The sequence below is a fragment of the Heloderma suspectum genome, chromosome 5, assembly GCF_057233095.1.
Source record: "Heloderma suspectum isolate Gila_16-S chromosome 5, 16-S_ref, whole genome shotgun sequence".
In the NCBI taxonomy this organism is placed as follows: domain Eukaryota; kingdom Metazoa; phylum Chordata; class Lepidosauria; order Squamata; family Helodermatidae; genus Heloderma; species Heloderma suspectum.
The window spans coordinates 11,701,335-11,715,913 of NC_139462.1; the positions used below are offsets into that span (position 1 = coordinate 11,701,335).

Sequence of the window (14,579 nt, forward strand, 5' to 3'; positions counted from 1 at the left end):
TGTCAAACTTTTAAATGGACAGTTAACTAATTAAGAAAAATATGTGTTTACCTGATCAAAAGGCTGCTGTTTTCATAGAATCAAAATAGTAGGGTTGGAAGGGGCCTACAAGACCATCAAGTCCAACCCCCTGCTCAATGCAGGAATCTAAGTCAAAGCATCCCTGACAGATGGCTGTCCAGCCTCATCTTGAATGCCTCTGGTGTGGGAGAGCCCACCACCTCCCTAGGTAATTGGTTCCATTGTCGTATTGCTCTAACAGTCAGGAGGACATTTTTCCTGATGTTCAGCCGGAATCTGGCTTCCTGGAACTTGAGCCCATTATTCCATGTCCTGCACTCTGGGATGATGGAGAAGAGATGCTGGCCTTCCTCTCTGTGACAACCTTTCAAGTACTTGAAGAGCACTATCATATCTCCCCTCAGTCTTCTCTTCTCAAGGCTAAACATGCCCAGTTCTTTGAGTCTCTCTTCATAGGGCTTTGTTTCCAGTCCCCTGATCTCATGGAAACCATTTTTTTACTGGAGATACTAGGGATGGAACCTGAGACGTTCTTGTAGAAAGCAAATTTATTATTAACTACATGACTTTATGCTGACTGATGAGGATGATAATATCATCATTATGTCTTTTAACGATTATTTTATTATTGTTAAATAGTAATAATAATAATGATGATGATAATGATAATGATAATAATAATAATAAATTTACTGTTAGCCATTAATCACTATTTTTTTAGTGGAAAGGTGGGATATAAATTACACAAATTAAATGAATATATGAAATACCTCTGAGCTACAGTCCTTCTCCATTGCAGCCAGGGCTGCTTGAGAAATTTGATCTTCTGAATTCGACTGTGAACTGATCTGACCCACACCTCCTGGACTAATCTGTGGATTGGAACATAATTATCCCTTGGTTTTTGCAGTTCTCTGGATTTTGCAATGCAGTTTTTGGCCACTAAAATATAACAAAATGCATTTTAACATGATGTATTTTAGGACAAATTGTGTTTAGAAATAGGTACCCTGAGATAAAATATATTTATTTTGTGAGAAAAGATGTATTTAAATGAAAGTTTATGTGGATTTTTTTAAAAAAACCACAGATTAAAGTGCAAACAAGGTGGATTTATAAATGAACACATATGAAATTGACACCGACAAAAAATGATCTGCCCATCCTTCAGACAGGAGCCTTTTCCCAGTGCTGCTTCCATTGGTCCTTCTAATTGGTGATGCCAGGAGTGAAATTGGAAACATATACATAGAAGCATTTATGGACATTGATGCGGACTGGAATTTGTGTCGTACTGTGTGTCACAGTGTTCTGGACAGGTTCGAGGAATGTTGCAATGTTGATGGAATACATTTCGAGCACTTAGGAGATTAAACAGTGTTAAACAAATGTAAATGTAATAAACAATGTAATAAAATGCAAATAAACTATACTGTATACCTACTTTTGGGCCACTCTGTATATAGAAAACATAGGTAGTATCCACTGTTGTCCCAGACCTAGTGCTAATGATGTTACGCTAGTGTAAGCCAACACATACACAATGTAATGACTGTTTGCTAGTGCAATTGGGAAAAGCCACAATTTGCCAATAATTTTCAGCCATCAGTCGCCACTTTTTCCCTTTGCAATGGGGCACCATTGTATATTACCCCATGTGCTCTACCATTAAGCTATAAGTGGGAATCTTACTTTCATAAAGAAATTCTCCTAGGAAAATGAAGAACTGTGTGGTTTCTTGTCAGTCCTCTGGGCTCTTGGAAGGTCTTTGGGGTAACTGGAATTTTCTATATCTGCTACGCCTAGCATCATATAGATAGGTCTTGCTTTTACAACTTTGTAATTGTAATATATAGAAGTCTATGAGAGAGTTTTCTATTTTTTTTTCTTTAAAAGATAAATTAAAAATTATTACCATCCCAATCATTCACAATAGTAATTGTTCCCCTATGTGATAACCGAAGTCTGCTTATCCATTAATGTTACTGCTGTAGTCAGTCCATTCCTACAAGAGGCCTAATTTTACTCAATGTAACCATCGTTATTTCAAAAGTCCTAATTAGCTCTCCTTTTATGGTTAACATTTTCTTTTTCTTCTTTTTATAAACATTCACATATATGCGTGTATGTACATATAGGGATGTACAGATTTTGTAAAATCCATTCCGTCTACGTTTCGTGGATTGTGAGGTGCCCTTGTTCCATTGTCCACCCATTAACAGAATCAGACTTTCTTCCAATATCCTGTATTTTTTGCAAATTTGCACCTGTGAAAATGTGCAAGTCCCCCACAAAATGCATAAATCCCCCCAAATGTGCATTTTCATGCTTTAGCCTATGGCGGAAATGCACATTTTTGACTGGTGATTTTTAAATTTTATATATTTTTCCATGACTAAATTTGCATAGAATTCCAGAAAGTTTTTTTTTTAAAGATGGTCCACAAATCTGGGGAATCTATGCAACTCATAAGAAGATGGTCCACTGCAGAATCTGTGGGTCAGATTAATAGAAATCCAAACTCACAATTCCATTGTGAATTTATCTGACATTCCTATGTGCATACACACTACCATCAATTGGTGTTTGAGTGGCAAATGTTGGAAACCATTGGTTGGATCCAAGTATAGGCACATACAACTGGGTCGGCAGAAGCAGACTTCCCCATGGTGGTCCCTCCACACAAATCCCAAAAATGCTACACAAGGACACTGCTGAATGGGATTGGGTGTGGTGTTGGGGAGGGGGGACCCTGAAAATCGGGCAGTCATGTGTGTGTGTGTGTTTGTTGCAATGAGAAAGAAGTGGGAGACAAGTTTTATGTAACTGGTGAAACAGATGAAAAGGAAGCTGATGGTATGTGTTTGAAATCATTCCTAAAGCATGATACATGACGATCATCGTTGGTTTTCTTATCAAATTTCCAAAAATAGTGCTATATTTTCAGATGTCTCATCTATCCACCAGCAAATTTGTGTCTGTTCCAAAACTTGCCCCCTTCCCATGATGTCATTACTGTACCCATATCATTTTTAAAGATGTTTCTGAACGTTCATGTTAATTTTAAAGGGAGGTGGGAGGATGAGTCTACTACCTCCTGATAAAATCTCCTCCTTCTAACATAAAAACATATGCCAGTGTTAAATTAGAGACACCTGTTTTCCTCAGATGGAAGAGAGTGGGTGTTTTTTTTTCCTTTTAGCATTTAATGGCGCATCACTTCCTTAACTAAAAAACGACCGCTTATAGCTCTTCAGAATGTGAATTGTTCTAAGAGTTTTGGCTACAGTTTAAAATGTAATTTGAATTTCTCTTATTTTCCCTTCAAACATGATGATTCATAGTCTCTTAGCAAACTGTTTGACAGGCATTGTGAATCTACTCCAGTTCTGTGAAATCCAGGGAATACATGTATTCATTATCTATAACTATTTCAGTCATCAAAAGTTAACAGAGAGTTTGCAATTCATTACTTTTTTTTCCATATTCCAGTACAATGCAAACACTAAACACTTCCCCCAACCTGCCCCCCTCCTCATTCCTTCCCTTTTATGTTTCCCCCTCCCCTCTTCATATCACTGTATATTTAAAGAGTAAAGGTTTCACATATAAAAGTGACCCTTGCCCTTCATGGCTTATTAAATCAAACAAGGAGGGGTTGTCCGGCTGGGTCCAGGAGGTTGTAAATTCCTCCTTGAGAGAGGGAGTGGTGCCTGCCACTTTAAAAGAGGCGGTAATTAGACCACTCCTGAAAAAGCCTAACCTGGACCCAGAGGATGTTAACAATTATAGGCCAGTGGCCAACATCCCCTTCCTGGGCAAGGTGCTTGAGCGGGTGGTTGTAGGACAGCTCCAGGCACTGTTGAATGGAACGGATTATCTAGATCCATTTCAATCGGGCTTCAGGCCTGGTTTTGGAACAGAAACTGCCTTGGTCGCCCTGTGGGATGACCTCTGCCGGGAGAGGGACAGGGGGAGTGCAACCCTGTTGATTCTCCTGGACCTCTCAGTGGCTTTCGATACCATCGACCATGGTATCCTTCTGGATAGGTTGTCTGGGTTAGGAGTTGGAGGCACTGCACTACAGTGGTTCTGCTCCTACTTGGATGGCCAATTCCAGAAGGTGGTGCTGGGGGATTATTGCTCTGTGCCATGGCAATTGTGCCATGGGGTTCCACAGGGCTCTATTTTATCCCCCATGCTGTTTAACATCTACATGAAACCGCTGGGGGAGGTTATCCGGAGGTGTGGGCTGAGGTGCCATCAATATGCAGATGACACCCAGCTCTACCTCTCTTTCTCATCAAAACCAGGTGAGGCAGTGGCTGTTCTGAACCACTGCCTGGGCACGGTAATGGACTGGATGAGGGCCAATAAACTGAAACTCAATCCAGACAAGACGGAGGTACTGTTAGTGGGTGGTTCGTCTGCCCGGCTAGGTGATATTCAACCTGTTCTGGAGGGGGTTGCACTCCCCCTAAAGGATCAGGTTTGTAGTTTGGGGGTGCTCTTGGATCCAGAACTGTCACTTGAGGCACAGGTGAAGTCAGTGGCACGGAGCACTTTTTATCAGCTTAGGCTGGTATACCAACTACGCCCTTATCTGGACAGAGATAGCCTAGCTACAGTTATCCATGCTCTGATAACTTCTCATCTGGATTACTGCAATGCGTTATATGTGGGGCTGCCTTTGAAAACGGTCCGGAAACTTCAGCTGGTCCAAAATAGGGCAGCAAGATTGTTAACAGGGACTGGCCTGTGAGCTCATATTACGCCAGTACTTTTCCAGCTGCACTGGCTGCCAGTCCATTTCCAGGCCCGATTCAAAGTGCTGGTGTTAACATTTAAAGCCCTTAACGGCTTGGGGCCAGGTTACCTGAAGGATCGCCTCCTCCCATATGTGCCTGCCCGGACCTTAAGATCATCATCAGCGGCCCTTCTCTGTGAGCCCCTGCCAAAGGAAGTGAGGTGGGTGGCTACTAGGAGGAGGACTTTTTCTGCCGTGGCACCCCGACTCTGGAATGAGCTCCCTAGTGAGGTTCGCCTGGCGCCTACACTGTATTCCTTTCAGCGCCAAGTGAAGACCTTTTTATTTTCCCAGGCATTTTAGCTTTCTAAATTTTTATCTTTGCTGTTTTAAATCTGTATTTTAAACTCCTGCACTGCTGCTAGATTTTATTGTGGTTGTATTGTTATATTGTGGTTTTAATGTTCTATATATTTTAAATTGTTTTATTGTGCGTTTGGTTTTAATTTTTGTGAACCGCCCAGAGAGCTTTGGCTATTGGGCAGTATAGAAAATAAATAAATAAATAAATAAATCATTAAGCAAAAATTGGAGAAATAAATTGTTACTTAGAACAGAAAAATAAAATATAAGGGTTTAATGTCAGGCATGTCTCTTTGCGGGTCTGTGCTGGTTTTGTGGTGGGCCATAATAAATATTATTGAATATGGATCAAAATATTAAACTGTTTATTCCTTTCCTATTTTGGTCTGCAAACATGAATGTACCTGAGGATGTACTCAATTTTAGTGGAAGCATCTTGCATCTGATCCCTGACATCTCCAGTAGCAGTGTTGGGAAAGACCCATGGATGAAATCTTGAAAAGTTATTGCCAGTTAGAGTAGACAATACTGCACGAGAGAGACCCATGCTCTGACTCAGTGGCCTGGATCACACATAGCACTAAGCCATGGTGTGCTTTGTTGAAATCTGAACCCATCCCTGCAAACAGACCATAGTTTGTTAACCAGCTGTAAACCACAAATACAACCCATTATTTGTTGTTGGCTTAAGAAGTCTGGCTTATTTAAACAATGGCTTGTTGTGATGTCTAAACCCAGAACTGAGTCTTACCCCCGGCTTGTTTGTCTGCCCTGAAACAGAGGGTCTCAGAAAGAGCAGCCTGAAAATGAAACAGCTCTGAAGGCTGGCAAAATGGGCAGGAGGGAAACACCCAGAAACAGGGAAACAAGCCACTGTGTGTTTGCTCATCTGCAAGACAACTCATGGTTAAATCAGCAAACCATGATTAACATAAACCATGGCTTAGTGTTATGTGTAAACAGAAGCCCCATATGTTCACATGACTCTGTCCTGCCAACTGATTTTTCTTTTCTTCACATACATCATCCAGTCAGCTCAAACAACAATAACTGAATGTTGTTCACTTGACCTCAATATTCCATATTTTGTTCCATAGGAACTTTGGCACAGTATCAGCTCAGAAGGGTTGCCCCCATGGCATTGTGCTTTGTACTGAGGCAAAGTACAGGATGATGCCCCCTTCCATTTCCATATACAGAAGCTGACTGCACTGGACTGGCAATTGAATATTACTTCAACCCTGGTAATTGGACATCATTGTCCACTGCACCTGAGGACAGCAGGCATCCTGCATAGCAGACACAGCTGTACTGGAATATGCATTGCACTGTGTGGAATTGATAAGAATGTATTGTATTTTGTAGACGTGACTAGTTCCATGTGTGTGTATTATGAGATAACTATGAGTAATGGAATATATTCTCGGAATTGAAGGAAGGCTGTCACACGTGGGTCGCTCAGGTACTGGAAGCAGCATACTGCTTAGCTGAGCAGGGATACCTTTGTCTAGGTGTTACTGGTGACAATGGTAGGCCTGGTTACACTGAAAGCAATGGGAATGGTGGTAAGACCAGGTCTGAAACTAAGGACGAGGTCATCGAATTCATGGGGGTTATAAAAGACCAGGGTTTGATTCATCTGGGAGAGAGCTCCTGGGAGAACAATAAACCTTCCATACATGCTTGGGCTGGCTTCGCCCATGCCTTCCATTTAGGTAAATATGAAACTTTGAAATTGATAGTTCGATTGTGAAGAACCTAGGTTTTACTATGTTGACAATATGCTTGCTATTATTTTCATTATACTCTTAGCAATTATAATTGGTGCGCATTTAGGAATGTTTGTAATCTACCTCATCCTAGGTAAAGCTTGTTATTCTTGTTATTTGTGAACCTCCCAGAAAGCTTTGGCTATTGGGCGGTATAGAAATGAGATAGATAAATAGATAAATAAATAAATTCTTTAGACTGTTTGAGCAATAAATATATATTCTTTAATACCATATTTGTATTGTCTGGTTTGAGAGAGGTTTCAGGGACCACTGCCCATACATTTATTCTTGAAGCCCTAAATGCTTGGTAGAGGTTAGCAAGCCTATCACTGAGTGGGGTCTGTCCTTTCAGCCATTGTATTCTGTCTTCATCTGGTGAATCTTAGATACACCCAGTGAAGTTTGGGAAACAAGCTAGTTGGATGGAGTGAGAAGAAGTTACTCGTCTCACAGCTGTGTTCTCCAACACCTCTCTGCCACTCTCTGCCCTCAGCATCTGCTCTCTGAGGTGGCTGCCTCAGTCTGTCTCACGAGAGGGCTGGTCCTACAGCTTAGGGCTCTACTTGCCAATGCCAACCCACTCACATTGTATCATGGTCTAATTTTGTTATATAGTGTAGATGTGGCTAGCCATAGCCACTGAAAGTGAGCATGCTAGCAAAATTTTGCACCAGGCAATGCTTTGCAGCCACAGGTGAAGTAATCCATCGTTTAGGAATGATTCTTGCAATCCTCTTAGCATGTGGCAATTATGGCTTTGGATCAGTCTGTGACCTGCTTCAGACATGCATGTCTAGCTTTTAATTTCTCTAGACTTTCTTATTGTCATCTCTTGATGATGTGCAGTAGAATGTGTGGACTGACTCCATTGAGAACAATCCCATTTGAGGTGATGTGAGAAGGTATGAAAGTGAAGATCCCATTCGAACACGCGAGTCAATGTTAAATTTTGAAATCATCGTATAATGGATATGAATGTGTGAACCAGCCTTGACTCCCAGCAAGTGTGTTGGCCTAGCAAAACCAACAGCAGGTCCCACTCTTGATTGCCTGTGGACAAGGTTGTTCCAACACCCAGGCTGCCTAGCCCATACAGAAAAAGATAAATTTGTCTCAGGAGCTGGCTCTGCTTGTCACTGAGGTTGCCTGGGGCTATCATAGACAGCAGCATTTGAAATCTGTTTGCTAGAACATGCAGTCCCTGACTACTACTAGGTCATTTGGGAGAGGGGTAAGGTAAGTCAAAAGGAGGATGGATGGGGCGACAGGGATAATTGCCCTTCCTGGTCAAGTAAAATAGCTACTTCTGATAAGTGCTGATAAGACTGGATTTCCTCTTACTCTTAAACTCCTGCTTACCAATCCTGAGATACTAAGGAACGATTTCTTCAAAAGAATGATTTCCAGTTGGAGGGAAATAATAAGAATCATTTTAGGGTGTGTGTGTGTGTGTGTGTGTGTGTGTGTGTGTTTTCCAGTGTTAATGTATGCCTTAATAACAGAGTGTGCTATTGAAGTTCTGAATGAACTGTGAATAATAGTGTTATCTTCCTAGCTGATGATTTGGGGATAGGGAAAGGGGGAGAGAAGAAATGTACATTAGTGCACTATAGCTGTTGGATCGATAGATAATCTGTCCACCTGTCTCTTGCTGGATAAATTACTGGGTAAATGGCACTGGGATGTTTTGGACACACAATGTGTAATAATATGTTAGTAGACAAAGCTGTTGGAGTGGTTTTAGCTTTCACTTGTACATCAACTGCAACGACTCTAGGAAGGAGCACTCCAGCATTAGAAAAGAATGGAACTTTCTAACACCTCCTTGCAGACCTGTTTGGAAAAACAGGGACACTTCTAGATTATAAATGGAACCATTATATAAAGCTTTATTTTTGTGTCTTGTACTTCTTGTACAGGAGAAGAAGAGCCAAGTTTCCTTTCAACCCCTTAATTCCAAGTCTCCCAAAATGTTGGCTTCATCAAATTAGTAAACATGCATGTATGTTTTCCAGCCTGTGTTACATACACCCTTCCCATATGCCCATTCTTTATGCATTTTTTTTAAATTGCAAATACAACAGTAAGAAGAAGAAGAGGAAGAGGAAGAGGAAGATTTATTTGGTTTTGGTTTTTTGCCCGTTCTTTGTACATAGGTTATAGCTGTCACCGACACCATTCTTCTGACTAGTAAAGGTTGCTTTTGCAAAGGTTACATTTCTGAACTTACCTGGTGCAGATCTCTAGAAAACCAGGACAGGGTTTATGTGAGGGCGGGGTGTGCCCAGACCACAAGATTTCATTTGGATCTCAATTTGACAATTTGGAAAACAGCCCAATTTGATTCTGACTGATTTGGAGGCTGCTTGATTTGACTCAGGGCTGAATCTGAATCTTGAATCGGATATCTGAAGTTTTGTGAGTCCTGCTGATTCTCATTAGAAATCAACAAATGGCCATAACTACTTTGTTTTTTTTCCTGCTTTCCCACAGAACTGGATGAAATGTGCAGGAATAGTAGCCCCGTCTGTGTGGGGAGAGCGGGTGACACCTAACAAAATTTCAGAAACATGTGCAGGGTGTTTTTGGTCTCTGATTTATTTATTTTTTAATTTGAGGCAATCTGTGTGTGTGTGTGTGTGTGTGTGTGCACGCACACACAAAGCAGCCACTCAGTTGAGGGTCTTCAAAACTCTCCTTGGTAACTTTGGGGCAATCTTTATGAAAATGATATGATCACAGAGATGCCCTTAGGGAAGTAACATGCAACTTTTTACAATGATAGTTTCAGAGTGTGTGTGTGTTTCTGTGTGTGTGTGTGTGTGAGAGAGAGAGAGAGAGAGAGATTGAGAGAGAGAGAGAGAGAGAGAGATGCCTTTAAAGGTGATTTTGGGTGGAGACTAAAAAGATAATTACTCCCCACCCCAAAATATGGCTTTGGGGGAAATGTGTATTCATGAATTGTAAAGATGTCCCTAAGTAAGCGGGCCATGAAAAATAGAAGAACAATGGGATAAATGAATGAAAATGTTTATTATATATAATCCAACACATTTTGGACCTCAATGGCCCTACATCAGGCAAATCCAGAATAAAAGTACAAATAACTTTTGTTATCCATGACCTCTAAAACATCAAACAGATAGTGTGCGTGTGTGTGTGCACGCACACACACACACACAAGAGCAGCCTTTACAACTTGGGGTGGGGGGTGTTCAGATTTGCTTTGTTTACACACACACACACACACACACCTGTGTTTTCTGTGTGCAGTTTGTGGGGCTCATTATTAACGCACAATGTTACAGTAGTACTTGGTGCAACCATAAAACTGTACTTGCTTGTGCAGCTGTCACAGCCCCCCCTCCCTTCAGGCAGATGTTCTTCTGGCTCTTTGTTTCAGGAGGAGAAGCCTAGCTCAACACTAGGCTTTCCATTAAGCAATGGGAGGGGAGGCAGCAGAAGTGGCAAGTAACAATATCACAGTAATCTGTTCTGGGGGTAGAGCTCGAGGAGTTTTCACCAGCTCAGCCCCCCAGATTCTGGCTCGATCATCCATGAGATGGCCCAACTCTGCATGCGATGAGTTGGGCCAACTCATGGATGAGGGGGGCGTGCAAATGTGTGTCCATAAATAGTACAATATTTGCAAAATCGTGGCTGTAGATGGTCTGATTTGTGCAAATTAGACCATTTGCAGCTGCAATTTTGTGCAAATCAGCCTGCAATTTTGCACAAAAAAACTGGGCAAAGTTCCCGGGTTTTGGGAACTATTGCACAGCTTGGCTTGCAAATGGAAGCTGAGCCAAGTCTGTTGTGGGGATCCATCGGGCCCATGACGAACAACCTTAATGGCAAGACCAGTTTGTTTCCAGTCTATCAGGGGACTGGAAACAAAGCCCTATGAGGAGAGACTGAAAGAAGTGGGCATGTTCAGCCTTGAGAAGAGAAGCCTGAGGGGAGATACGATAGCACTCTTCAAGTACTTGAAAGGTTGTCACAGAGAGGAAGGCCGGGATCTCTTCTCGATCATCCCAGAGTGCAGGACACGGAATAATGGGCTCAAGTGACAGGAAGCCAGATTCTGGCTGAACATCAGGAAAAACTTCCTGACTGAATTCCTGAATTCCTTATGAAATTCCTGTCATAGAGCAATACGACAATGGAACCCGTTCCCTAGGGAGGTGGTGGGCTCTCCCACACTGGAGGCATTCAAGACGAGGCTGGACAGCCATCTGTCAGGGATGCTCTAACTTGGATTCCTGCATTGAGCAGGGGGTTGGACTCGATGGCCTTGTGGGCCCCTTCCAGCCCTACTATTCTATGATCCCATTGGTTCCCTTCCTGCATCTACACTCCCTGGGTTCCTCGGGCTTCTGAGCACTTCTCTATTATATGTTGCAGCCATGGCCAACTGTCACCTTTATCAGGAAGATGAGGCCCCTGCCTTCGCTGTGCTGGGAGCCAGAGAAAAAGTGCTGGAGAGCTGGACTCAGGGGAACTCCATATATCTGCGTGGGGGGGGGTCAGTAGCAGCAGCCACCCTCTGAACAGGCAGCAATGGGTACAGGCATCTCACAGTTAGTGCTGGCTCTCAAGTCCTTCTTGGAAGCCTGGAGCGTTGCTGCTGCCTTCGCTGCCACAGATACAGTCACAAAAGTCACTGTGGATCTACCTCTGATAAGCGCCTTCTTCATCCCTCATCAAAGTAAAAAGCAGAGCCCCGGTAGAGTTATTCTCTGGTTGGGAACTAGAGCAACGCCCCCTCCCACGCTTCCCCTCCCCACTCTCCGCACCCTGGTGTGTTCCGTATATGGAGAGCTGAGGAGAAAACGTATCACTTTTTGCAGACACGCTGTGTCTGTGTGTCCTTCCAAATCTCCAGAGCTTCAGGAAGATTCCAATCCAATCTTGCCTTCTTCAGCAGTGAAACCCCCTCCCCTGCTCCCCGTCCAATTCAGATATCTCCTGTATCTTTCCAAATCAACCTCCAATATGCCTTTACAAGACATCCACCTCGCTCTTGTATCAGACCTTGCAGACCCCAGGGATGGCTTTTGAGCACCACCCTTCCCCTCAGTGGTAAGATCAGGGATATTGGGGACAGGGGCGGCATCCATGGCTTTGCACCCCATACACACTACACACACACGCACACACACACACAGAGACACTGATCTTCCCTGGCTTATGTGTTGATCTCTTTAGCCCTCTTCAGGCATTCTTCATGCCACGTTCAACAATGGAGAGCAAGGAGATCAGTGTTCCCGACCTGCCCTGCCCCACTCCTCATGCATTTCCATCACCCTGTATTTGTGGAGTGTGATGACCTGAACAGGAGAGCCTCCTGTATCCATGCAGGCATTACACACGACTCAGGAGCCTGGATCCTGATCCTGGTCCTGGATCATGTATAGAGCCTCCATGGAGGCAATTCTGTTCAGATGCTCACCCCCCCCCCCCTTACAGGACAATGGATATGACGATGGAGGGGGTGCATGTTCATTCAACATGGGACAAAGAATGCCAGAAGAGGGCTTTTGTTGATCAGACATGGGTGTTGGAGTTGTTTTCAGCAGTTTGCACAAGGCGACCCACATGCCCAGTGCCAGCCCATAGCTGGCAACAGATAGCTGGGTTGCCATCTGTGGTGTTCATGGTAACTTCTGAATATTCAGCCCTAATGTGAAAACTAGGGTCATTTCAAAGGAGAGAAGGCTGCATTGTGATTCAGGATTAAAAGCTTTTGGTTTTAAAAAAATATGGCAAGAAGACATGACTTGATCTTTAAAGAAACACTCTTCTTCCAAAAGACAAGACAGTACATACCTTGAAGTAATTTAAAGCGTTTTTTAAAACACCTTAGAAACCTAAAGTGAGTCTTGTCCCTGTTTTTTCTTTTAATTGGACTATGAACTGTAAAATACTTTTTTCCCTCCCCCCCAACTTTAAAAATCTTCACTGAGGACTTTTTTGCTTTGAGACTTCCTGCAAGGGGGAAAAATGTTTTAAGTGGAAGTCGTCTTTATCTGTCACCCAATGTCTGCCAATGTGAGCCTTGTTACTGTCGTAAGGAACATTTTCCTTCTGTCCTCAAGCTGTTTTGCTGCTTATTATCATGTTTAACATCCCTGCTGCCTGGCAGGATGGAGATTAGAAGCTCTTAATATCCGTTTGATAGTGAGGAGTATTGCCATATATAAATATATTCAGAGCAAAGGCTACAGTACAGGGATATAATGCATTAGCACAAAACTTCAGTGCGATCTACCGAGTCACCTTAATCTCCTCTCTTCATCCTTTTATGATTTGTTTTAAAGTAATCTGCTGCACTCAGCAGTTATTGCCTTAATAATGGAGTTGAAAAATTTAATATGGAAATGAACTCTACATCTGGGTTGAGACCAAAGCAAACTGTATAACAATAGAAGGCTAAATTCACTTGGATGTTCTTCTGTGCAGGCCCCATTGAAACAAATAGGAGCTATGCAAGATACTGCACCAAGTTATCCAAGCAGAAATCTCAGAGAGGCAGTTGGGGATGTGGGGTTTGATGAGGGTTAGAAAGGGAGCTAGATGTTTCTGCCATCTGTCCCAGGTGGTGTTAAAAGCTTTTCCGTCCCTTCCATTAAGGGTAGAATTCTGCTCTCTCAAAGAACCAAGTGCACACGTCATCTGCTCTCAATGTCAGTGAGGGTGCTCTGTCTGTGCATTGGAGTGTCTACAGGTGTGACATAGGTAATTATTTCATAAAACGTCTATACCGCTTTTCAACCATCCCAAAGTGATAATGGAGCAAAGCTGTACATATTTTATGCTTACGTGGGCTGTTATTCCTAACTGATTTTTTTTTCATTGTATGTTATCTTTTAAACAGACTGGAAGGAAGGAGAAAGGAGACCCCCTGAATATAGCAATTGACAAGATGACCAAGAAAACGAGAGATCTACGAAGACAGGTAGGTACTTGGTGCTGTTTGCTGAGGCTATTTTTTTTAAGGGTGCCTTCATTGGTGGATGGCCAGCTGCTGAGCCAGTAGCAGACCTGTTGAGAGGTGTCCTATGTTGGCAAGAATCATCTTGCACATCTGAGTGTGGGCCCTTCTATGGGTTGGAACGAAGGAGTTAGGCAAAAGCATTTATCTGTAAATGTCACTTGCCTATGACCTGAGAATTTTATTGATTGACTGAAATATTAGTATACTCCTCTTCAGTCTGGCAACTCTCAGGGAAGCTCACCAGTGTCTCATAACAATCAAACAAATGTTCCCAAATCTACCGCCAACTGTAGGCCCCAAAATGAGAGGTTGGGCAGGGGCAGGTATGGATCCAAAGCCCTTCCATTCCTCCTGTGAGGCCCCACAATTGGGTCCCTTATGCACATGAGCCTCAGCCTTTAATGCCCTCCCATTGATTTCAGTGGGAGGGAATTAAAAACAAACAAAACAATCAAAACAAAACCACCAATGGGAACTGCTGGGATAAAAACCAGTAAAAAAAACGTTCCCCACCTCCTGCCCTGACCACTTGTGTGCTTGCAGTTCTCCTGACGCTATGATGGCTCCATGGCAGATCTCCTTGCTCACTTAGGATTGCTCTGTAGAAGAAGCTAATGGACGCCAATTGGTCTTGCAGTTTTTCAGAATGGACAAGGCCTTTCTGTAGTCTGGCTCACGC

At 42.8% G+C, this 14,579-nt stretch overlaps 1 protein-coding gene across 3 annotated transcripts in view; it reads left to right on the forward strand.

Moving 5' to 3' along the window:
- CTNNA2 (catenin alpha 2) overlaps nt 1–14,579 on the forward strand; it is an 857,198-nt gene that overhangs the window by 594,148 nt on the left and 248,471 nt on the right. For all 3 annotated transcript variants that reach the window (XM_084855355.1, XM_084855357.1, XM_084855356.1), the window contains exon 8: nt 13,781–13,861. In XM_084855355.1, coding sequence (XP_084711481.1) covers nt 13,781–13,861 — 81 coding nt within the window. The remainder of the gene's footprint in view (nt 1–13,780; nt 13,862–14,579) is intronic.